This window comes from Octopus sinensis, linkage group LG2, assembly GCF_006345805.1.
Source record: "Octopus sinensis linkage group LG2, ASM634580v1, whole genome shotgun sequence".
Lineage (NCBI taxonomy): Eukaryota > Metazoa > Mollusca > Cephalopoda > Octopoda > Octopodidae > Octopus > Octopus sinensis.
In genome coordinates this window covers 41849115-41876889 of record NC_042998.1, presented here as the reverse complement: position 1 = coordinate 41876889, position 27775 = coordinate 41849115, and the positions used below count along the sequence as shown (strand labels likewise).

At 36.8% G+C, this 27775-nt stretch overlaps 1 protein-coding gene across 5 annotated transcripts in view; it reads right to left on the bottom strand.

Annotated features, from left to right (window-relative positions):
* Positions 1 to 27775, bottom strand: part of LOC115228020 (voltage-dependent L-type calcium channel subunit beta-1) — a 306373-nt gene that overhangs the window by 249518 nt on the left and 29080 nt on the right. For 3 of the 5 annotated variants that reach the window (XM_036512593.1, XM_029798695.2, XM_036512603.1), the window contains exon 3: positions 21077 to 21088. The exons of the other annotated variants lie outside the window; for them this stretch is intronic. In XM_036512593.1, the coding sequence (XP_036368486.1) occupies positions 21077 to 21088 (12 nt within the window). The remainder of the gene's footprint in view (positions 1 to 21076; positions 21089 to 27775) is intronic. 5 annotated transcript variants of the gene reach the window in all.

Sequence of the window (27775 nt, the reverse complement as noted above, 5' to 3'; positions counted from 1 at the left end):
CACATATGTATATATATTTCCTTTTGTCTTCGTTTCATCAACCAATTTGCATAATATTGGGTCAAATATTTCTTGATTATATAACGAAGGGTGGACATCAAATGTAACCCTACTTGATTTGATATTGATTCAACTCCACCAACTCTATGTTAAACTTCTTGAAATAAGATGTTATAAATACTCAATCTTGTGTTAATTAATACTAATATATTCTAGAAATTAGTTTAACAACCCAAAGTCTTGAAATAAAAAGAAATGAATTAGAAAGATTTGATTTTATTTAAAATATAGGTATTTTTAACGTGTAAAAATAAAGATTAACAAACCTGATAGCAATTATAATAAGTATGAAAATAAGCATGCCAGTTTCAAATTTCTTTCAAAAACAAGAAAAAAACAATTTATTGAAATTTATATCAGGCTAAATAAAATTCAAAAAATCAAGTTATTAATGAGTAGTATAGAGTAACAGTGTGTTCTGTTGTAAATAAGATAAGAATATTTGAATTTGAATAGATACTATTAAAATAATGATTTCTTTTATCATTTAATGGGCTTGAAAATAAAAATAACCTATATTTAAAATAACCAATATTTATAAACAAGAAAATATCAATGACTATAATAGTAGCAACTGAAATAAGATATGTCTTAAATTTAAAAAATTTTTTTAAATGATTAACTACAGATTAGTAAATTCACCACAAAACTGATACATCAGTTTCCTTTTAAAATCTGAAACAAATTCCTGTTAAAAATACATGTTTTTCAAAACCAAATAAATACACAAGTTACAGAAAACATCTGTCATAAATGAATCATCGTTAATATCATTTACTGTCCATGTTCCACGCTGGCAAGGGTTTGATGGTTTGACAGGATCTGATAGATCCAAGGACTGTATTGAGCTCCAATGTCAGTTTTGGCATGGTTTTTATGGCTGGACACCTTTCCAAATGCCAACCCCATTACAACATGTACTGGGTGCTTTTATCATGCCACCGTAATTAATGAGGTCACCATGTAACTTGCAAGCATAAAAAAACCCAAGAGGAGGAGAAGGGTGCATCCTTATGTTAGATGGAGAGGGGGTTTAAGTTATGAGAGAAAGGATTGGAGAAGGGCAGGTTCTTGTAGAGGAGGCTAAACAGCTACTCACATTTAGAGGAGCGAGTGGGAATAGATCAGTAATATCTCTAAAGAGATAAATAGTGGTGATAAGGTGTCCAGAAGGCACCTCAAGATGATGTTCAGGTGGCACCAACCACATTTAAATATTTTAGTTTGTAATTTCTTTAGAACATAGTCTGTATTAAATTCTTAACATACAGTAATTTCCTTTCTAGTAACTTTATATACTAACTAAATAAGGTTTCCTTTCTAATAAGGTTAAACTGTAGATTCACAAGAGTTTCAGAGGAATTACAAGTAGGCTGAGAAAGGAAAAAATTACTTTGTAGCTGATGCACATGAATGGTTAACAGTAAGAACACCTAAGAAATGAATACCTTCAAATGCTTAGAAGACCCCCTAGATGTAGTTGATAGCTTCTATTACTGAAGTGACTTAATTAGTGCGGAGGTGGATGTTTCAAAAGTATAGTAGTTTGACAAAAACAAATGGAGTAAAAATAGACCGTGGATTTATTATATTGGCTGGCAAAGGAATCTCCTGTAAACCATGTCCCATAGTTCAGAGGTTTCAATATGTGAATAAAAAATACTTAATTTGGAAAACAAGCAAAGGTCGACAACCAGAAAATTATATAACCATAAACAGCTTTTGTTACATGGGTGACCAAAACTGCAGGTGTTCTGAAAGCATAGCAACCAAAGTAAGAATGAGTTATTTTTGTGGGGGGAAATGGGCAGATTATATGATGTTTGTCTACAAACTGCAATGTTACGTTACTGCAAGACAAAGGGGTTTGAATGCACAGGTTTTGTAAAGACTAGAAAGAAATAAGGCAAATATGCTATACTGGGTAAGTAATATTAAGATACAAGAACAACAAAGAACAAATGAGCCTTAGAAAGGAAAAAAGGAATATAAGAGGAATCAAATACAGTGTACAAACAAGAGGACTATTGGTGTTGGTAGGTGGTTTGTATGAAGGATAACAGCTGTATTAAGAAGAGCAGGGCACTCAGAATAAAAAGAACATGTGGAAGTAGATCTAGGAAGACATGGCATAAATGCTACAGTGAATAGGAGAAATCCACATCGTTGTATAGTGAATAACAGAGTGAATGGAGTATGTGGTAAAAAGATGAGAGGGTATTACAGAGATGAGTTAACAGGGATACACTGAGCACAAGGCCCAGAATGTAGGTATATTATAGCTCTCAACCTACACCACTCACTCCATTTTAACATTCATTCTGCCATGCCAGCACAACTGGGTGGGTCTTTTCTAGCACTGCATATCACTAACCATTGTAGCGCTGTTATTTCCTCTATGAGACAATGAAAGTTTGAGTGGACTCTTTGCCTAGCCAAATGTGTGCATGGAAACTGCTCCAGATCTAAACAGACATATCCAATGACTACAGACAGTTATAGGATCTATTAAGTTTATATTCAGTAACATAATATTATACATCTTCTTTTAATGTAATAACTGCTTCTTTCTTGGCTTGTGAACCATACACAATCATGCATCTACACACACACACACACACACACACACACAGATGCACACATCACACACATATATATATAACAAAGTTCCAAAGGTGCCAAACAGTAAGAAACACACTTTCTGACCATACTATAATGCCTACACCTATATGTATGTGTGTGTGTATATATATATTTCTTTTAATTTCTTTTAATTGTTTCACTTATCCAACTGCAGTCATACTGGAGCACTGCCCTAAAAGGTTTTAGCCGAAGAAATTGACCCCAGGACATTCTTTGTAAACCTAGTACTTATTCTATTGGTCTATTCTGCCAAACCGCTAAGTTACGGGGACATAAGCACACCAACATCAATTGTCAAGTCATGATGGGGACAAACACAGACACAAAGACACACACACATACATATCATCATCATCATCATCATTTAACGTCCACTTTCCATGCTAGCATGGGTTGGACGGTTTGACTGAGGGCTGGTGAGCGAGATGGCTGCACCAGGCTTCAATCTTGATCTGGCAGAGTTTCTACAGCTGGATGCCCTTCCTAATGCCAACCACTCCGAGAGTGTAGTGGGTGCTTTTACGTGCCACCGGTATATATATATATATATATATATATACTTTATCTAAAGCAGCAGAAAATTCAACAAAACCTGTTACTCTGGAAACTCAGAGTAACAGGTTTTGTTGAATTTTCTGCTGCTTTAAATAAAGCATATTACTCTACCACTGGTATTTGAGTACTCTTTTTTCCACCTTGTTTCACATTTATGTGTTTACTCAGGTATATATATATATATATATATATAATATACACGTGTATCTGTATATATATATATATAAATATACACGCATATCTGTGTGGTAAGAAGCTTACTCCTCAACCACATGGTTCTGGGTACAGTCCCACTGCATGGCACCTTGGGCAAGTGTCTTCTACTATATTTTTACATGCCACCAGCACAGGTGCTAGTTACACAATGCTGGCATCAGCCACATACACACACATATATATAGGTGCATGCGTGGCTGCGTAGTAAGAAGCTTGCTTCCCAACCACATGGTTCCGGGTTCTGTCCCACTACGTGGAACCTTGGGCAAGTATCTTCTACTATTACCCCAGGCCAACCAAAGCCTTGTGAGTGGATTTGATAGATGGAAACTGAAAGAAGTCTGTTGTATATGTATATATTTATGTGTGTGTTTCTGTGTTTGTCCCACCCACCATCACTTGACAACTGGTGCTGGTTTGTTTATGTCCCTGTAACTTGGTGATTTGGCAAGGGAGACCAATAAAATAAGTACTGGACTTACAAAGAATAAGTTTTGGGGTTGATTTCTTCGACTAAGACCCTTTAAGTTGGTGCTCCAGCATGGCCACAGTCAAATGACTAAAACAAGTAAGAGAATAAGAGAATATAAAGTTTAAAAAATGGCATTTAAAATTTGCTTTTTATACCTACACCACACAAAAACCCACTCATGTTGGATCTATGGTTTAAATTGGACTTGGTACCTGCCTATCTACAGTATCTTACCAACACTTGATGTCTTCAATATTCTTTATTTCACTGTAAGTTTTATGTTATTGTACCTAGCCATTTCTAGTATTCATCCTACAAGCTGATGTGCCTTGATACTTATGAATACTCATAACAAAGTAACACACACACTTACACACATTCATACATATGTTTGTGTCTGTATATATATATATGTACTCTCGATATAATCGCGCAAATCAACACACCATCTTACAGAATTGTTAAACAGCTAAGTAGTATTGTAAAGAAATATACACCATAAAGATATAGAATATGTTCATCAGGTGACTACTTAGAAATTTTACAGGAAACAAAGCTGGTAACTTTTCTGCTATGGATGTAGAAAATATCTCTACTAGTGTTCCAGTAATGGGCATAATAAATAATAATAATAATAATGAAATTATTGTATACAGTGCTCAGGTGCACCACAACTTGTCAAAAGTGTGTATAAAGCATATGCGGTAATGTACAAATGTCTGGAAAGTGAACAGTGCTTGCGTGTGTATGGAGGGGAGAAAATCAGGTGTAGTGTTGGCGAATCTCAGGAAGCATGGAAGTTTTGAAGGATGCAGTGCTCCGACAACTAACAACTGATGCCAGCAGTTTGTTCCATGCTTCAGCAACTCTTAGCATGAAAAAATGTTTCCGAAAGTCATGGGAGCAGTGCTGTTTTATGACTTTGTAAACATGTCCACAGGTGTTAGACAGGTGAAGTTTGAAAAGGTGCTCAGAGTTATTGTTAGCAAGATGGTTAATAATTTTATGGGTGTCTGCCAAGTCAGCTGCCAGATGTCGGAGTTTCAATGTATCCATGCCCAGGGAAGAAAGGCGTTCAGAATATGACAAATGCCTGATGGAGGGTATTCTCTTGGTTGCACATCACTGAACGGTTTCCAGACGATTAATATCCTGGGCAAGATGGGGGTTCCAGACTGGTGATGCAAATTCCAGGTGAGGCCACACCATAGCTATATAAAGCCTCAGATAGATAGCCGGAGAGCAGCTCACAAAGGACTTGGTAAGTAATGCCAAGACACCCTCAGTCTTCTTGGCTAATATTAGACAAGCTGTAAATATGCCCTACAAAATAAATGGAAAAACCACCTTGCTCACCATACCATATCTTTTAGCAAGGGAAGAGGAAAACCACTTGGTCTCCTTACCAAAGAACTCTGACAAAGAGATCTTCAGTATGCTCTTGAAAATTAAACTATATGTTACCATATTTCTGCTGAAATACATTATCCTTGTTTCAATTAATTCTGAAAATAATGAAGAACTCAGTAAAATAACTTTGTCACATTAAGCTGGTGTTTGGAACATAAAAAAACTTAAAATTTTGATGGAAGGTTTTAATGCAGATCATTTTAAATATGAAGTTTGCAACATAGAACTATGAATGGTCTTGGACCGTTTGGTATCAAAAGGTTTAATATATTAGGTTCTTATAAGACGTTTATTTTTGTGTTGACTAATGATAGTGAGTTTTTGACATTATTATCATTCTATCTCTGACTCTTACTTATTTTACATTCGATTCTTTTTTCTTTTCTTTTCTCTTTTACTTGTTTTAGTCATTTGACTGTGGCCATGCTGGAGCACCGCCTTTAGTCGAGCAAATCGATCCCAGGACTTATTCTTTGTAAGCCTAGTACTTATTCTATCGGTCTCTTTTGCCGAACTGCTAAGTTACGGGGACGTAAACACACCAGCATCGATTTTCAAGCGATGTTGGGGGGACAAACACAGACACACAAACATACACACACACACACATATATACATATATATACGACGGTCTTCTTTCAGTTTCCGTCTACCAAATCCACTCACAAGGATTTTAAGCTATAGTTGTACGAGCTCCCATTCTGAAAATATAGCCGTACTTTTATCAGTAAGATGACAGGTGTAGCTAACAAGCCAATCTAGTTCAAGCAAGAACGGAAAACAGGTGTTGAGTGAAAATAAATGAATTGTTGTTCTTTTTGCTTTGTTTTGGCTTTTTGAAGGGGGAAATCAATTTTTGATTAGGTGAGGAGCTAGTTTAGAAAATGAAAATGGCGTAGCATAGTTTAAAAAATTAAGTCTGTTATTTCAACGATACTATTTTATCAACCCTAGACAAACAGGGGGAAAAACACGCTGCTGATCCAACAGGAGTTCAACTTAAATCAGTGGCATATAAGAACTGTTACAGTTCCATAATTGTAAAATGAAGCATCTTGTGACGTTTTACTGTCACATTCACCTTCCCACCTTTTCGAGAAATAATAGTTACGATTCCGTGCGCGCGTGTGTGTAGCTACGATTACACTGATAGCATCGATACACGACAATTTTGGTTTTGTTTTAACATACAAGGCTTGTTTTATACGAGAATATATTGAGTGAATTAATCTCCAGATGTTTTATTAGTATTATTTTACTGATTCCAAATAGATGAATTACAAATCAGATTTCAGATTTAAATTCTAAACTGTGAGGCAGGGGAAAGTAAAGCTAAAACAATCCGGTTTATACCCGTTTGCGCTAGATGAATTAGGAACAAGGGAAATAACTCGTAAAAAACTTATTAACACAATCCGATAGAACATCGGAGTTAAGCTGTGTAGTATTTAGTTATTTCCCTTCGCATTTTGATTTGAAATCTAACTGAAGTTAAATGTATTTCCTTCTCCCAGAATCAATAAAATAAATGTTATTTGTCAAGTACTTAAATCCACATATAGACCTGCAAATCAAAATCTTTGACCTCATGCCAAAGCTAATATTATCTGTTACTCTGTAGCGAAAGGACAGTAACATTCCTACTAGATTTGAATGAAGTTAATAGTAACTATTAACTGTTGAACATTAACAGCTGTCCTACAGAAGGAGCACTTCATAAATTTTGTAATTTGGGAATTAGAAAGTGGGATACAGTAAAAGAGATGGTAGATGGAAGTAGAATAAAATTAGTATAGCATTAGTAGAGCATATTAGAATTATATTTGGTAGTGTTGGTGAATGAAAATAGATGCTGACAAGAAAGTATGTGCATGAAGTGGCCTCATTATCTCCAATTATTAGCATTAATATAGGGCAGGTATAGGCCACCTTTTTCAGGAAGTGGGCCACATGAGACATCAGGCAAGTCACACTACTAAAAAATGTTATTTTCTTCATTGTTATTTTCTACCATTCAGATGTTATTCAGATGCCATTCAAATGTTTTCTGCTATTCAGAATGTCCTGCAGGATACAGTTTGTCCATGACAGGTTTAGGGTATATATGGGATTTGTAAAAGCTTAGCAACTGTTTAGGAGTGAATTCTGTTTTGCTCTTAAGAAGTCTGACCTTTATCATGTAGTCTTGATTGCATTGTGCAAGGCAACTTCGAAAGAAATTCAAAGATTATTAAATCTAAAATTTGAAACAAGTAGAATTGTTTCAGTTGATCATGAGAAGTGAAGACGAGGTATCATTAGTTTGCTTCAATAAGATATATAACTGCTAAATATTAGTGCTACTAAAGGGAATTTTTTCCAAGTCTCTACTATATGATGCTCTAGAAGTCCCCTGTTTTGGAAATGCATGGAGGTCAACCAGATGTCGTTAAGTCACACATGGATGAAAACTTAGGTGCATGAAATTGAAAAGTCACATAGTCACAGAGGTGAGTGATAAGTGTGCTCAGTACCATTACCAATACTCTAACCTAGAGTAGTAGCACTTATTAGTATCCTAACTACGTGTCTAAACATATGAACCACTGGGAGTGAAGGACCCCTAGTTCTCTTTAGAACAGCTATCTAGAAGGTAAGAAAAACCTGAAGCACTAAATTACCCTTCATAAAACCCACACAAACAGTTAAAATGTGTGATTGCTCTAATTGTGGGGCTTGCATCAACTTCATTGAAAACAAAACATAAAACATATAAATTGGCAAATTTTTACCATAAAAATTCATTTTAGCTGTTCATCAAGAAATTTAATATATGCCATTAAATGTAAAGGATGTAACGAAGAATAGATAGGTAAAAAATTTAATCTCAGAAATAGACTGATTATAGATCAAAAAGTACAAGACCCCAGTACTAGACAGATCCCACTGAGTGGGCAGATAGATATATGTACAAACAAAAAATAAGTCCTAGTGAACATCTGTGTGGAAGTATATGTGCGTGTGTGTACTTTTTTAAGTAACAATCCAGAAAAGTACTCAATATCAATACAGATTGATTTAATCAAGTAAATCCAGAATAACAGAGCATTAGACTGACCGAGATAAACTCGTGTGTGTGTGCGCATGTCTTTGCGTGTGTGATATTTGTTCTACTGAATGGTACAGAAAATCCATGTCCTTAAAACACAGCAAACCAGTGAATGAACTATTAGGAATCAGTAACCAATAGTTCACCAAATGCAATATGAAAGGGTTCCAGCAATATGAGTTACAAAGAAGTCAGTGAGGAAGAAGCTAATATCAAGTAATTTAGCCATCTTAAACTTTGTAATGTTTAACCGGGAAATTAAATGTCATGCTAGACTAAAGAAATTATGACAAATAGAACAATGTCTTGGCATTCATTAGATTTCTCTAAATCAAAAGCTTACTTGTGGTGTCACAACAGATTTAGCACTTTAGAATCTGCCAAGGTAATTTTTGCAAAAAAATAAAAGCGATTTAATATATAGTAAAAAGTTGCCTCAGACACTTTAAGATGAGAGTAAATAGCAATTTGGGATATTATAAAGGTTAACATGTTAGAGGGACAAGACAAACATATATGTTTTTGTAAAAGAAAGTTGATGCATAGCTATGTGGTAAGAAGCTTGCTTCACAACCACATGGTTTCGGGTTCAGTCCTACTGCATAGCACCTTTGGCAAGTATCTTCTACTATGGCTTCGGACTGACCAAAGCCTTGTGAGTGGATTTGATAGATGGAAACTGAATGAAGCCTATTGTGTATGTGTGTGTGGGGGGGGGGGTGTATGTGTTTGTCCCTCACCACCGCTTAATATCTGGTGTTGGTGTTTACATCCGCATAAGCCAGGAGTTCAGTAAAAGAAATCAATAGAATAAGTACCATGCTTTAAAAAAAAGTACTGAGGTGGATTCATTTGACTAAAAATTCTTCAAGATAGTGCCCCAGCATGGCTGCAGTCTAATGACTGAAATAAGTAAAAGATAAAAGAATTATAATAGAATTTCATTGGGACTGTGTACTAATATCCACATAGATTACCCCCACCACCTTTAGTAACTGTAGATATAGATGTTTAAGGATTTAATGCAACTTATGACAAAATAAGCAATAAATGTGTTAGATTAAACACTGATCTGAGAGCTGAATTCAGAAATATTAAGTAAAGTGATTCACCAGAATTAGTGGAGATGAATTTATCACAAATATTGTTACATAACTTAAGTAGAGAACTGTTCCATGTGTTGAAGACTGTTCTTTTTTGTCAACTGTAATGAATATCATGTCATCAACCAATTGTGAAGATAGTTTATGAGTTCTAAAAGTAACTGATATATAGAACAAACCAAGAAGAATTCAGATTACAAAGAATTAGATTTGAAATGTATTTTCTGACATGTTAATTCAGTACAGGAGATGAAACAGTGATAACAGAGATTATAATAAACATTGCTTGGGAAGTAAGTGGGTTTGAATAGGGATGAGAGTAAAGAAATAGAGCTGATACAGGTTATTTAGAATATTAAACAGTTCAGTTTTTACACCAGTTAGATTGATGTGGATAATGCTGGAAATTAAGGAATAGTTTAGAAATGGATAAAAGTAGACTTTTGTATGAATTCATAAGAATATAGTAAGTATAATTATAAATACGCCCTTTTAAAGCCTAGCCAGGCTCATGGGCCTGATTTCCCAGTTTCTGTGGCGTGTGTGTTCCCCAGCTGGACGGGACGCCAGTCCATCGCAGCGTTACTCATTTTTGCCAGCTGAGTGGACTGGAGCAACGTGAAATGAAGTGTTTTGCTCAAGAACACAACATGTTGCCCAGTCCAGGAATCGAAACCACAATCTTATGATCACTAAGCCATGTGCCTCCACATAGTAAGTATACTTGCTCTTTTGATGAAGCTTTGCACATAAATCTGTGTTTCTAAGTTTTATTATTGAATACAACAAACAGTAGTTTAACTATTTTAAATTCAACAACTGATTTAATAAATGTTTGAGTAACTAATTTTGGTTTTTAATTCTACATTTCTTCTTACTAATGTGAGTTGAATGTTTCTGCTTCTGAATCCAAATGTATGAAGTTTTAAAGCTTGTTGTCCATCTGATGCTAGCTACTCAAGTAAGCTGTATGAGTACCTATATTTTCCAATTTAAACTAAACACAATCTGATTCACTAAGAGAAAAGTCAAATGTCTTCAATTAGAAAAATATTTGAAATACTCCAACACCTTATTCATAATGCTAAAGCAACTCTTGTAATTTATTTATTCCAAATTTTCATGGGCTTTTCATAACAAGAATAAAAGTACAAACTCATATTGAAAGAAAACTTCAGTATAATGTCAATGACATCAAAAGCCACTTTTGAATTTTAAAAAATTGAAAAAATTAATTTCAAAAGTGTCAATATAGGACACAATTTAATCTGATCTATAACAAGTCAGATGAAATTTAAGTGAAATTAATGCTGTTTAAATGTCACTAAAAATAACTATTGAAATGGAAGAAAACAAGAGTAAGTTGAAGAAATGTCAAAGACATCTTTAAGTGATTATTACATGTATCAAAGAATTATCATGAGGCTACATAAATGATTTGAGAGTATGTCATTTGGTTAACCTCGTCCTCATAAGTTTTACATCTATTTTTAATATGGTTTTAAATAGATTATTTAACAGCTAATTCATATATCCATTATTATCATTTTAACAGTCAGTTTTCCATGCTTACATGGGTCAGATGGAATTTGTTGGGGTAGATTTTCAATGGACAGATGCCCTTACTGTCATCAACCTTCACCTGTTTCCAAGTAAGGTAATATATTCCTCGTGACCAGACATGTTTTCATGGAAGCTTGGAAATGAACAACACCACTCACATTTACAACTATCACACAAAGTCAAGGCAAGGAGACAGTAACACACATACATCCACATATGGTGAAAGTCAATTCATGACCAAGAAAAACCACTTCCTAAACCTTGTGCAAATGTTCTGAGAGCCAAGAAGTTCCTGTTTGTAAATGGGTTTGTTTTGAATGGATAAAGTGTTGCAGAGCACACACACACACAAGGGGCTTCTTTTTAGTTTCCATCTACCAAATCCATTCCCAAGGCTTTAGTTGGCCCAGAGCTACAGTAGAAGACACTTGTCCAAGGTGCCATGCAGTGGGATTCAACCCAAAACTATATGGTTGCAAAGCAAACTTCCCACCACACAGTCAAACCTGCACCTTACTGATATATATTCTAAAACCAACATATGTAAGTACATATATACATATGTACAAATACATGCAGATGCAAATATCAAAATATGAAATATCTAAAGTTATTATCCAACTACATTTAAACTAATGAATTAGGTGCAAAACTAAAAATTACTCTATTTTTAATAGCCTTATTTTGACAAGGCTTAAGATCATGTTTTGTAGGGGAGCAGGTATAGTCAACTAACTCAGCCTTTGTAGTTATTTGATCAAACTTGAACAATAAAGAATAAAAGATATTATTGACCGAAGGATAATTCAAACAGAGAACACAATAAAATAAGATTAAATGTTGGTTTCAAATTTTTGCACAGGATCAGTAATTTTGAGGGAGGAGTTAAGTCAAGTCCATTGACCCCAGTGCTCAATTGGTACTTATTTTATTTACTCCGAAGGGATGAAAAGCAAAGTTGACCTCAATGGAATTTGAACTCAGAACATAAAAACAGATGAAATGCTGCAAAGTATTTTGTCTGGTGTGCTAACAAATCTGCCAGCTCACCACCTTAAAATAAGATTAAATATTGTAAAAGTATCTGATGCTCTACTATATCTGCAAGTACTGCTACCCTTCAAGTATTTAAAGAGATAATTTCAGATAAGTACATTTAAATCTAAAAGGTTTATTCATTTAGTGGCTTCAGTCTTTTTAGGAGAGCAGCTATGCTGGGGCTCCACATTCAAGGGCTTGGTACTTTGTCTACCCTATGAGTTCAAATCCTGCCAAGATCAACTTTACCTTCCATCCTTTCGGGAGTCGATAAAACTATAGCAATATAGTTTTGATAAAACTGTAACAATAAACGGCCATGGATGGATTGGCAGAACTGTCAAATTGTTGGACAGGATGTCTTATGGTACCTGTTCTGGCTCTTTGCATTCTGGTGGCAATATTGACCTAGAGAGGACTTTGAGAGGGTTCCACAATCTATAGTCTAGTCTGGTAGTCACTAAGAAAACTATATGTAGATGAATAGTTTGTGGGAACCATGCAAACTATGTACAGAGCTGCTATCAATAAGATGAGAGTTAATGAGTTTAGTGAGAAATTTAGCATTCAGGTAGGTGTTCTCCAGGACTCAGTTTTCAATCTCCAACTATTTATCAAAGTTCTCTAGATCATAACAGTGGAGTTTAAAACAGGTTGTCCAATAGAACTCCTGTATGTTGATAATCTAGTTCATATAGCTAAATCTGATAAAGATTTAGAGAAGAAATTCCATATGTGAAAATAAAGCTTAGAATCATGAGATCTTTAAGTAAACTGAACAAAAAACAAAACAATTACCACTCTACCACAAAGAGGTGGCCGTGCTCAATATGCAGAAGAGAAGTAGGTAGGAATTCTGTACTGTACCAATTGTGAACTAAAAGTGCTCAAGAGATGCAGTGAGAGAACAGATAGACTGACAGAGAAGGATTTCATAAGTGGTAGATGCACAAGAATAGTTAGTAGTGAGAAAACCCATGAAATATATGATGATAGCTAATGATGACAGTTTCCTAGGTTTATTGCTTTATAGAAAATTCTTGGTTTATATTTGTTTCAGTATTGCAGGCCTTAGATTAATAACATATGTATAGATGAAACTTTTTGCTATTTTCTTGACATTTAAAGTTTAAGAGGATCAGGTTAATACTTTTATAATTTATTCCAGCTTCAAAAGAAGGAGAAAAATATAAATTATACACACACACATACATATATATATATCATCATCATCATCGTTTAACGTCCGTTTTCTGTGCTAGCATGGGTTGGACGGGGAAGCACAGGTTGGACGGAAGCACAGGATATATATATATATGTGTGTGTGTGTGTGTGTGTGTGCGTGTATGTATGTATCTTGTGAATGGATATGGTAGATAGAAACTGAAAGTAGACTGTCATGTGTGTGTTAGTTAGTTAGTTAGTTAATTTGGCTCAAAAGCAAATAGCAAGGCCATGTAGGGGGACATGGAGTTAAGTACAGGGTGGTGTTCATGTAAAGAGTTCAGGCCACTTGAGGTCCAGGGAGGCTTTGAACAAAGCGGTCGTCGGCATCTTCACCATCTCATCTGGCAGCTTGTTCCACGGATCCGCAACCCGGACGGAGAAAGCTCCTCTCCTTCGATTGAGATGAAATCGTCGCAGGTAGAGCTTTTCGGAATGACCCCGCAGCCGACGTTCTGGAGCAGGAGTGAAGAACAGCTCTTTCGAGAGGTTACACTTTCCGCTTATAATGTTGTGGGCGAGAATGAGATCACCACGGCGGCGGCGTTTTTCAAGAGAATAAAGGTCGAGCGTCCTCAGCCTTTCTTCGCAGGACAAATTTTTGAGACCATGAACCATGCGGGTAGCCAGCCTCTGGACTCTTTCGAGATGCTGTATGTTTTTGAGGAGATAAGGAGAAGAGGCCTGAATCCCATACTCCAATATGGGTCTCACCAGCGTGACATAGAGTGGTAGGAATATGGCTGCTGTGAGCATTCCAAATGACTGTCGAATCAAGAACAGAATTCCGCGTGCTTTATTGGCAGCATGGACGCACTGGGCCGAAGGCGAAAAGGAGGAATCCACCAAGATACCCAGGTCCTTTACCTGATCGGTCCTCTCCAGCAGCAGACGACCCGGCTCGAAATCAAGTTGAGTTGCAGGAGTAGAGCCGACAGGCAGATGACAGCACTTTGACACGTTCAGACACAGGTCCCAATCGTTAGACCACTTCCAAATTTGGTGGAGGCATCGACGAAGATCCTCTATATTACCGCGAGGAGCGACCAGTTTGATATCGTCGGCAAATAGAAGGGTGTGTTGCGTGAGGTCGTCAGGCAAGTCATTTATGAAGACTAAGAACAACAAGGGCCCAAGCACTGACCTTGAGGCACGCCACTGCTCGCACTGGAGACGTCGGACCGCGAACCATTAACTTGGACTTGGAAGGAGCGATCTGAGAGGAAGGCACGATCTGTGTGTGTGTGTCATTATCAGGGGTGCTAGCTTACTTGCAAATGTTAAAATTCTCAATTACAGGTTAACTTGAGTAGAACCGTCTTTACAACAACATTAACACAAAATTAGGTATTACTTCTCTTTATGCCAGAGTTGCCTGCCACACAATCAAACATGGGAAAATAGCATACACATCAAGCTAGAAAAGTGTATCTTATACAACATCAATACAGGTTTCAATATTACTGTTAAACTGCGGATTAGTTCACATAAGAATTAAGTGAAGTCACTTAACAATAGCAATTTTACAGAATTCAGAATCTAAGCTACAGCAAATATTTTGAGCTGCTATATCTTTCTTCCATTCTTATATAGGGAGATCAAAATAAGATTTATGGAGACAAAGTTAAAAATAGAAGGGAAAATAAAATTTAGGTCACCATAGGAGCTTATATGCATAGTTGTTTGATTAAAATTCTAAATACAAATCCTATTAATTTAAAAAATAGAATACTATTTGTTCGTTCGTTTTCTTATTATTCAAGAGAACTATTTTAGATATTTACAAACAATAAAGAATGCATTTAAAAAGTCCATGCATTCATAGGTATAAATTTATATTAAGGTACACATGCAGGTAAGACTGTGTGATTTAGAATTTCACTCCCCAACTGTGGTCAGTGTCATGCAAGCAGTATCCTTAATTTTCAGTTTTCTGCAAAAACATATCTAGCCATAGGGAAGTATTGTCTTACTTGAAAACAGGTGACAGTTGGCAACAAAAGGATATTCAACTATAAAAAATCTGCCTCAACAAATTTCATCTGACCCATGCAAGCATGGAAAAGTAGACATTAAAAAGATGATGACATCACTGTTATACCAGTGAGCATAATGGTGATGTCATGTTTACATTCTCAGTAAACATTATGTTCTGTAGCTCTGTGAATTTGAAGACCAATTGAATAAGAAAATTTCTTGCTAGAGAATGGGTAAGGTTTGGTAACAGGTTTTAAATAATAATAATAATAATAATAATAATTGTGTACAGTGCTCAGGTGCACTACAACTCATCTAAAGTGTATATATAATCAGGTGTAGTTTCGACGGATTTCGGGAAGCATGAGGGCCTTAAAGGATGCAGTGTCATGGCAGTTTTTACTTTCTTGGTTCAGTTGAAAGGAGAAGGTTTAAAATAATATTATGATTGTATTCTGGCTGAAAATAGGAGAGGGAATCTTGTAAAATATGTTTTTCAATAAATTATACAACTAATGCCAGCATGTAAAATACAAAACAAGTAAAATCAGAAAGCAAAAGAGAAAAAAAATATTTCTTAAGAAATCTGATATTGTATGAATAACTTTTATCTTTTATATGTTTCATTCATTGGACTGTGGCCATGCTGGCACACCACCTTAAGGATTTAGTGGAATAAATTGACCCCAGTACTTAGTTTTGTAAATCTAATACTCATTCTGCCAGTCTTCTTTGCTGCACCGCTAAGTTATAGGGATGTACATTATATATATATATATATTAAAGTAATAAAGTTAATGTCTGGTCATAGAGTAACCCAGGCCTAGTGACCACAGTAATAGCAACAACGACAGTACTAGCAGTAACCACAGCAGCAATGGATCATCCAACAACATCGACGGCAGTGACAGTGGCAGAAACACTGATGCCAACGACCCCAGTACCAACACTATGGCCGGAGAAGATAACTATGCTTACACCAGCAGCACCAGAGAAGCTACCGGCCCCACACCGAACATTACCAATGACGGCACCAACATCATAACCAACAACAATAGTGCCAATCTTATGACCAGGGATGACCACCACAACAATGACAACCACAGCGGCATTGCCGGACCTGCACATTACAATGATAACAGCACCGACAAGCAGCCCCAACAACACTGGTGACAGCAATATCCCCAGGCCTGGAGCCAACCAAAGATGCACCAGTAATGTGAACTCGACAAACACCTAAGCCTGGAAATATATCAGATAAGCCAGGACAGCATTCAAGCAATGTCTGTACAACCACAGGTCTTCCTTCAGGGTCCCAGAGACAATTTGTCACATCCCTGGCCAGCCATGTGTGGCACCTCAAAGATGAAGGGACTCCATATGATATCAAGTGGAAGATTTAGAACAGCCGGAACCTTACATCAGTGGGAGTGTATGCTGCAAGCTCTGCATAGCTGAATGAACTAGGATACTCAAAGACTTCCTGAAACCTGAGTCACTGAATACTCACCAAGAAATCTTCACACCATGCATCCATTTAAAACACTACCTGCAGCAAGCATGGGATTCCCCATTCAGTGACTAAGTCCGAATGAGTCCTTACAATCCAATAGCAGCCCAAGGGATAGATCCCTTATTCCCATCTCCCGGTCCACAAATAGCTGATCTAGGGGAGATAACCCATCTTCACTAATGCCAGACTATTTATTCTTTGATAATCAAATGACCAATGACCATAATAGATTTCTACCTTCCAGAGATGAAAAGCTAAATATCTTTGGACTAGAGTCTGATGAGTCATCCACAAACCTACAGCTTTCGTGGATGCGAAATCATTGGTGACTCTATAACCAGACATTAACTTTATTATTTTAATATTTTACTGCTCTATACTTTAGAGTGTGCTTCTTTTCCAGATTTGTTATACATTGAATGCATGTGTGCATGTGTGTGTGTGTGTGTGTGTGTGCATGTATACTTGTGTGTGTGTGTGTGTGTGCGTACATACAATGGACTCCCACAAAGTTTCTGTCTACTAAATTCATTCACAAGGCACTGGTCAGCCTGAGGTTAAAGCAAACTTCATTGCCACATGGGATTTGAACATGCCTTTGATCTTTCTGAAATAGATAAAATACCAGTTGTACAAGGATCATTTATAATTGAACAGGCATGGGCAGCCTTTTTTAAAAAGTTGGCTGTATAAGACGTGACTCATCATCAGGCTAGTTGCACTTCAAAAAAATAATAAATTGAAGGTAATTTTTCATTAGCTGTGCCATTCAACAAATCAAGCAGGCCACATGTGGCCTGTAGGATGCAGTTCATTCATGACTGCTCTAGAAAGTGTGATCCCAGCATGGCAAGAGTCCAATGCTAAAATCAATAACAGTAAAAAAAAAAAGGAAAGAAAGTCTATCCCCATGTTGTATCTTTCCTCAACAACCACAGAAAAGTTCTGAAGAGATACAATCAATGACCTAGAGAACTTTAACCAAAAAAAATTGTTCTAACTCCAGGTTTGTGAAAAACCTACAGTAAAGTATGGCCCCAAAATATCCACAATAAACTTAAAACATATCAAACTTATAGCATATGAATAAAACACTGACCTATGGATATCACACTGCCTTAGATCACTAAATTAATCACTGGTAGCTTCATTGTGGCATTAGAAGTTGAAGTTTTAAACACAGAAGCAGAGAGCTGGAACAGATACTGCAAGGCCTCTTATCCAACACGTTAATCATTACACTAATCCATTAAGATGAATTAGTACTTTATTAACCCCAAAAGGATGACCTTGGTAGACAAAACTGACCTTGGTGAGTTCTGAACTCAGAATGTAGAGGACTGAAACAAATACGACAAAGCATTCTATCCAATGACAATTTGCCTCATTAATTAAAAGTGCCATTTATTTATGAATTTACAAGGCTTAATATATTTCTGTAGTGATAATACCATAAGAAATAATATCTTATTTGAGTATGGTTATGGTTAGTAAAATATGACTAAATCTTGGGAATATATCATTGCTCTTTTGTATGAAAGTTCCAAGAATTCAACTTTCTTTATATTTACATCTGAAAATGATGTTAATATACTAGCTAAACTTGGCATTTAGTGAATTTTTTTCTGAATCTTATGCAGTAACTAACAGTCACTTTACTAGCAATTAGTATGAGAAGAAGACTAAACAGTGAACACCAAAATCATTTATTTATTTGAACCTTGGAAAAAAAATCCCCCTGCACCAACTTGCTGTCAGTATTGAAGAAAATGACTAATTCTTCTCTGCTTCATGCAAGATTATTCCATGAGAACACTTATCAGCAGCTGTTTATATTGTTGTGGAGATGAATGAGCAAGATTAGTATTTTTTTCAATAAACCCTTCTTACAGTTTTGTTTAGAAAAAATTTAAAATACATGTCTGCCGTTAAATAAAACCAAGTTACCATTAAGCGTACATGAAAGAAGTTAAAAATGTGAGCATGCAATGAGACTGAAACCCACATCTCTTCATGAATGGTTCAGAATGATTACCACTATTCAATGTTGAAATCAAAACACTTAATATATGTTTTTTGTTTTGTTTTGTTTTTTATACCAAAACAATTTTTTAAAGCACAAATAGAAACTGCTTGTGCTGTACTTGACTGTTGTGAATCTGACTAGATTAGATTTCAAAATCTCTTCTATATTATATAGTGTGAAGAGTAATATCATTCAACCACTTAAATCAGACTATTTCAATGAAACTTTTTTATTTTTTCTGTAGTTTACTTTTGCTATATATATATATAAGTTCGATAATTAAACTAAATTTATTGATAGTTAACCTAAGGTTCAACAACAAATATAAGGTTTTATCTAACCCTTTAGCTTAGCTTTTAAATTGGCCATAAAATGGCCCAAATATACTCTGTCTTATGTTCAAACCAACCAGATTCAGTTTCTCTCACCTACCCATTCCAAAAATGAACAACCACAACATTAAAATCTTAAAGCTAATGCATGATTAATTCAAAATACTACATTACATTTCACTGAGTAATCTGAATATTAAAGGGTTAAACAAAGCAAATAAGCAGATACAGAGTATCAAAATTATAGAATTTGCTGGGACTGAAGTCCACAGTAATTTCCTGTATCTTATGCATTTTCAACAAAATTCACTTGTCATTTTTAATGCTTTTACACCAGTGTATTTTATTTTAGATTATTTTAATCCAAAGACATGCCTTGCCCTTTTTTTTTTTTTTAAATCAACTAGATTAGTGTATTTTACAAAATGCTTATCAAAATGTATACTAATAGTTATTTCATAATACACTTGAAAATAGATAACTGTAGTGTCTCTCAGGTTGTTCTAACAATACTAAATGAGTAATTTTCAATTCAGTTAAGAGATTATTAGGAGCTTCATAAAATATTTCACAGTAACTGTGAACAACAAATCAAAAACAAAAACAAAAGACAAAGATTAAGGTTCAACTTGAAATTCCATTAAAAAAAATCACACTAAACCAATTAAAATAGACTTCAAAGGTATCATGTATATATAAGAATTTATAAATATTCTTTTGGCCCTCCCCTCTTAAAACAAATAAATAGAACTATAATTAAAACAATATAATTCTTTACATCAAAATTAAGCAAATTGCAGTGAGAATATATTTGACAGAAACATAATTTCAAGAATAGAAAGGAGTTTTCTAAGGAGAAGCAATATAGTTATATTTTTGAAATATTATCATCATCATCATCATTGTCATCATCATCATCATCATCATCAATTAATCGCTGTACAAAATTTTTCATTTATAAATGGAAAATGGAAAGGAAAATTGAAAACAATAAAATGAACAAGACACTTTATGCTTCATACAAGTTACAGGCTTACAAATATTGGTTACAATAAACCATTCAACATTTTGTGCCATTTTAGGGGCAAAACTATGCTTAGATTTGCCAATACAGACAATCTTTCTGATATATAATTTAAATAGTGTCTTTCTATGAAGTTTGGTTGCTCTATGATTGTTTGCATTTTTTTTTTTTTTACATTTTCAATTTTTCCTTTTCCTTTTACTCAATTTTTATACTAAATTCAGTCATAACCAGGTCATCCTTAGAATTTTCTGCACAGAACCAATTCCATGATAAAATAGATTTTAAAACACAGATATTAAAAATGAAACGCACACAGCTGCACAAATCAGTGTAACTGTGAGTGTTTTGGTGAATGAAAAGTGCAAAATGGAAAAATAATTTCCAAACTTTGAGCCATGCTTCCATTTTTTTTTTAAAGTGTAAATCAAAATTCTTGCTAAAATGACTAATTCTGCAGCAGGTGATATGGCTGAAGCAGGAAACTGAGATATAAAAGAGTTTTGCAAAGACAAATGAAAACTAAGGGTAACAGTAAAATAACTGAGTGAACCAGAAACTATTGATATTTCTTTGTACTAAGTACCTTTTCTTTTTGTTTTTAGTTGGGTAAGCATAATGCACACAACTATACGATGTGGAATTTATTGCTTCTTATAAATAACATTTAAAAAATTTTTTCACCCTCATCCATTTACCAATAATTAGATGTGAATATTTTCTTGGTAGACATGCATCTACAGAAACAGACAAAGGACAAATGTTTAGGCTGAAAGGCGTACCACTGAAATGGTGTGTAGTGTGACTAATACATGTTGATAGAATTTCATACCTTTGACTGGTTCTAAATAAGCATAGAAAGAAAAGAAATAGAAAAGTATTTTAAGTTACATGAGAATATAGAACTGTATCTATCAAATAAACAGATATCAATATTTATAGAAAGAAAGATCCAGTTAGTCTCAAAGGATAGATCATAATCAATATGACCAAGAGAAAAAAATCAATAAAGACTGTATTGCTGTTCTTAAAACAACAATAGAAATTATACTTCTTTCACTATTATTTTATTCTTTCACATATATTACATGTTTCACACATATTACAAGTTTGTTCCAGGTAAATAAAGATATTATGTTGCTTTTGATAATTCCTTACAATTTCTGTATTTAATAAGTTAAATAATTATTCTGCTTTGTCAAGGATTACATTAAAGTTATTCTCATAAGCTTTTCAAAGATATCAATAATTTAATATAATCATCAATAAGTCCTACAACAGACCTATCTTTCACAATATATCAAAAGTAACAGTCTCAAATCTTTACCACCTTAAACATATTTTACTTTAAGCTTATCTTAGTTCGCATTTCTCTCTGGAACATCTGTTTTACAAGCTGGACCCCAACCTACCCCACATTGATCAGATGTCCTGTATTCTACCTTTGCAAGAGGTAATCCCAAAAGGCCTATTACATGGTCTGCAGGTTGAGAATGCTAATGCTATTTAGTTATTGGGGTCTTGTTATTACACTGTTAACCCTTACCTTAATAATCTGATTTAAAATGATTATATTATTTCAAATAGCAGGCCTAAATTAGAAAATTGTTCGTATCAACCAAGAAAGTATGTAATATACACTATTTTATTTATTGCAAAAACAATTTCATTCAAAAATTAATGTAACATTTTTTTTAAATACATACATACACACATACACACACTTCAGCATACAAATATGATAAAAAGTACTCAATATGTGAAGCAGAGTTAAACACACACACATATATATATATATACAATGCCTCACAGCTGCAAGAGACAGACATCACTGGGCTGCATCATCCTCAGTCCTGATCACAGACTACCAGTGTCCAACCTGTGGATGTCTGTATGCTTCTGGCTTTGGGCTGCAGAGCCACATGCGTTCCCACTGCTGGCTGCTGAGACCACAGACTACGTCTTCATCAGAGACTGATGGACTACCAAGATATACATATATATTTTATACACACACACACACACACATATTGTGTGGAGGTGAGTGGTTTAGTAGTCAAGGGGTTGCACTCATGGTTGTAAGATTGTAGTTTTGATTCCTGGACCAGGCAATGCATTGTATTCTTAAGCAAAACACTGCATTTCACATTGCTCCAGTCCACTCAGCAAAAATTAATAACCCTGTGATGAACCAGCATCCCATCCAGAAGGGAATATATGTACCACAGAATCTGGGAAATTGGCTTTATAAGGACCTTTGATCCTTTATACATATATATAATGAACTGCAGAGCAGAAAATAATACTCCCATTCCTCCCACTTACTCTCACTACAATCTTGTACTAAATAGCAGTCAATATTTTGCAATTCTTATTTATCCCATGGTGTATTCCTTTTCAAAAGTGTTTATGCATACCAACTGCATTTGTGTAAAACTTCTGTCTACAGTGATTCTTTCTGTGTGTAATTTAGTAAAAGGAAGATAAATGAAGTCATCAAATACTTCAATGAAAACATGGTCATCATTATTTCTGTCAGCATCCAGGAGAAATCTATTAACTATATCTCCTGATGTCAAGTTTCTACAAATGAGCCATCATTTCACTTATTTGGGTGTATCATAAACCCCAATTCCACTCTTCACAATGAATTCTTAGTACATAGTTGAAGTGAATTACTAATTTACCTTCACATGATATGAAATGCCAACTACCTTGTAGACAACATGAGGTCTAAAAAAAAGTTTTACTCTGAAAATTGTCATACAAGTTGACAAATTGAACAATGCCCAGGACAGAGATCAGCATTTCCAACAGATTTCATTAGCACTGCCTATACATAATAATCATTGACATCATAAGATTATGAGCAGCAGCATTCTTGGTAAAATCTGGATGAGATTAGAAGTTTTTAGTCAAAGCACAATCTAGACAAGTTGACTGTGTTGTGCATATGAGAGAGCTGAAAACACAAATAAATTTTATATGAAAGAATATTAAATATACTTGAATAGAACTCCTTTTGCTTCATTTTAAAGAAATCCAGAAGGAGAACTTAAAACTCATATCAATGAATACCATAACTTAGGAAATCTTGCAGAAATATTTTCAACACTCACAGGCAAGGAACACAGGTACAAGATTTTCTGGGCAGGGAACACTGACGGGGTTGGTGGCGTGGGTATACTTATCGCTGAGAAATGGATAGATAGAGTAATTGAGGTAATCAGAGTAAGTGACAGAATACTTAAGATTAGAATAGTGCTTCATAATAGATTAGCAACCATTATATCGGCCTATGCCCCTCAGCCAGGGCTACCCGATGGACAGAAAGACAGTTTCTATGACACCCTACTGCAGACCACCTCATTGACGAACGACAGGGACCTTCTCTTTGTGGCTGGTGATTTCAATGGGCATGTTGGACGACATGCTGGGGGCTTCCATGGCGTACATGGAGGCTACGGTTATGGTTCCTGCAACGAGGAGGGAACCAGGCTGCTGGAGTTCTGCGATGCGAATAGTCTTATGGTCTGCAACACTAACTTCAGGAAACCAACAAGCCACCTGGTCACCTACCGATCGGGCCGGCATACTAGCCAAATCGACTACATCCTTGCCAGAAAAAGGGAAAGATGGCTGCTTATAAATGCCAAAACCTTCCCAGGCGAAGAATGCACCCCACAACATAGACTGGTAGTTAGTGACTTTAGGATCAGGACTAAGAGGGTGACTAGAAGACGACCAACATGGAGAAGAAGGGTCTGGAAGCTTAAAGACCCTGCGAATTTAGAGATTTAGAGATATGTTACTTGAAGCCTTTGACGAAGTGGAAGGGGGTATAGCTACACATGGGGTAGAAGACAACTGGACGTTTCTGAAGGACAACCTGCTGAAAGCCGCTGACCAGATCTGTGGCTGGTGCAAAGTCCCCTTAAGACCCAAAATAACGTGTTGGTGGAACAATATTGTTGACAGGGCTATTAGACAAAGGAAACAGGCTTGGAAGGCCTGGAAGAACGGTGGTAGCAGGGAAGTGTATCAGACTGCCAGAAGGGAAGCTAGGAGACAGGTCTATCTAGCCAGAGGGGAAGCAGATAAGAGAAAATTTGCCAATGTCCTGCGCCGTGAGGATGAAAGACTTGAGGTATTTCGTGTTGCAAGACAGTGTGTGAGAGAGAATCGTGATGTGGTAGGAGAGAAATGTGTTCGCATGGAGGATGGTTCACTAAATGAGGATGCGCTAAATGAGGATGCAAAGAGAGAAGCTTGGAGACGCCACTATGAAAGGTTGCTGAATGAGGAAAATGAATGGGATAAAGAGAGTCTGCCGAATGTTGACCCAACAGAGGGACCAGCTATCCGAGTTGATAGTTCCGTGGTAGCTAAGGCAATTAGAAGCATGAAGACAGGGAAAGCCCCAGGCCCATCAGAAATTACTGCAGAGATGCTCAAAATATCTGGTAGTGTCGGCTATAGCATAGTCACCCGTATAGTTAACCAGGTGATACACGAAGGAGTCATACCCAATGACTGGTGTAGCAGCATAATAGTCAACTGCTACAAAGGTAAAGGTGACGCCCTAGATACAAATAACTACAGGGGCATCAAGCTGTTGGATCAGGTAATGAAGGTTACGGAGAGGGTTATAGCCCAGTTAATTAGAGAGAGAGTTAGCTTAGATGATATGCAGTTTGGGTTCGTGCCAGGGAAAAGTACCACTGATGCTATATTCCTGGTAAGACAGCTGCAGGAGAAATACCTAGCCAAAGGTAAGCCCTTGTACCTGGCTTTTGTTGACTTGGAGAAAGCCTTTGACAGGGTCCCCCGATCCCTTATCTGGTGGTCAATGAGGAAACTAGGGATAGATGAATGGTTAGTGAGAGCTGTGCGAGCCATGTACAGAGACGCTGCTAGTAAGGTGAGGGTTGGCAACGAGTACAGTGAAGAATTCCGGGTAGAGGTTGGGGTCCACCAAGGTTCAGTCCTCAGCCCCCTCCTATTTATCATAGTCCTCCAGGCAATAACGGAAGAATTTAAGACAGGATGCCCCTGGGAGCTCCTCTATGCTGATGACCTTGCTCTAATTGCTGAGTCACTATCAGAACTGGAGGAGAAGTTTCAGGTGTGGAAACAAGGATTAGAATCGAAGGGCCTTAGAATCAACCTAGCCAAAACCAAAGTCCTAATAAGTAGGAAGGTGGACCAACCACAAACGACTTCAGGTAGATGGCCCTGCTCGATCTGTAAAAAAGGTGTAGGTAGAAACTCTATAAGGTGCACCAAGTGTAAGCTATGGACACATAAGAGGTGCAGCAATGTCAAAGGTAGGCTAACTGGGAAGATAGTTTTCGTATGTGGCAGATGCTCAGGAGAAATAAACACTGGAAATATGCAGAGACCAACTGCTACCACGTTCCAGGGAGACAAACTAGAAGTAGTTGATAGCTTCCGCTACCTAGGAGACCAAGTCAGTAGCGGGGGTGGGTGTGCTGAAAGTGTAACTGCTAGAGTAAGAATAGCCTGGGCAAAGTTTAGAGAGCTCTTACCCCTGCTGGTGACAAAAGGCCTCTCGCTCAGAGTAAAAGGCAGACTTTATGATGCATGTGTACGTACAGCCATGCTACATGGTAGTGAAACATGGGCCGTGACTGCTGAGGATATGCGTAAGCTCACAAGAAATGAAGCCAGTATGCTCCGATGGATGTGTAATGTCAGTGTTCATAATCGTCAGAGTGTAAGTACCTTGAGAGAAAAGTTGAACCTCAGAAGCGTCAGTTGTGGTGTGCAAGAGAGACGGCTGCGCTGGTATGGTCATATGACGAGAATGGCTGAAGATAGTTGTGTGCAAAAGTGCTACACCCTAGCAGTTGAGGGAACCTGTGGAAAAGGTAGACCCAGGAAAACCTGGGACGAAGTGGTGAAGCACGACCTACGAACTTTAGGTCTCACCAAGGAAATGACTAGAGACCGAGACCTATGGAAGTATGCTGTGCCTGAGAAGACCCGGCAAGACTAGTCAGGCCATAACCCGTGGCCCCTACCTGGGACGTAGTCAGTCCACCTGTGCATACCTTCCTTCTTGTGACACTTGTGAATACCTGTTGAGGCAAGTGAAAATCAAACAAAATCAAAATAGATGAACATCAATGGAATTTGTATCTTTGTGGTACCAGTGCCGGTGGCACACAAGAAAACCATCCGAACGTGGCCGTAGCCAGTACCGCACCGACTGGCCTCCATGCTGTGGGCACGTAACAATCACCATCCAATCGTGGCCGATCACCAGCCTAATCTGGCTCCTGTGTCGGTGGCACATAAAAACACCATCCGAGCGTGGCCGTCTGCCAGCCTCATCTGGCACCTGTGTCGGTGGCACATAAAAACACCATCCGAGCGTGGTCGTCTGCCAGCCTTGTCTGGCACCTGTGTCGGTGGCACATAAAAACACCATCTGAGCGTGGCCGTTCACCAGCTTCATCTGGCACCTGTGTCGGTGGCACATAAAAACACCATCCGAGCGTGGCCGTTCGCCAGCCTCGTCTGGCACCTGTGTCGGTGGCACATAAAATCACCCACTACACTCTCGGAGTGGTTGGCGTTAGGAAGGGCATCCAGCTGTAGAAACACTGCCAGATCTGACTGGCCTGGTGCAGCCTTCGGGCTCCCCAGACCCCAGTTGAACCGTCCAACCCATGCTAGCATGGAAAGCGGACGTTAAATGATGATGATGATGATGATGATGAAACTGACTTCAAGAGACAGAGAATCAAATGTAGCAAAAATAAACTGGATAAAGCAAATGTGATAACAATAAGGAGATGCATGTGGCTTTCTTGCTAGATGCAAGGTTAAACTCACATTACACTTGTTCCTATAGACACATCTACAGTAGCTAGTTACATCCATCGTATGAAGACGAAAACCTTAAGTAAGCTAAATCAAAGATAGATGGGCATAAAAGATCATGGATTTTAACAGGTATATTTGGAATCAACAGAAAGGTAGCAATAGTCTATCTGAAAGTTGTGCGCATGGCAAGAAATGAAGAGTAAATGAGGTTCCCAAAGTTTTAGGATATTGATAATTTTACAATAAAAGGTACAAATTTCAGAAAGTCAGCCACCAAAATAATCAACAAGTTCTGTGAACCAACCGGCCTTTGCCTTATATGGGGAAAATGCTAATGATCATGAATATTAAACCTATTTCTGGTGAGTGACCAACACAGGCTACTGGTTTGTGAATTCAAGATGAAAAGCAGGAAAACAAGAATCATGATAAAGTGAAAGATTTTGTTGTTTGAATCCATATCAACTCTAATCAACTAGATCTATAAACAAAGGCACTTTGCAAAGCCTATCTCCAAAGATTCCTAAGGCACTTGTTGCTATTTCTAGCAGGTCAAGCGACTACATGGTAGCTACTTCATTGACTCAGAGTGATCTTCCAAAAAAGTACTAGCAGTTGGAAAGAGAGACTGGTGCAGAGAACTTCTCCAGAATTGAGGGGGCTTGAATGTTCCTATAGA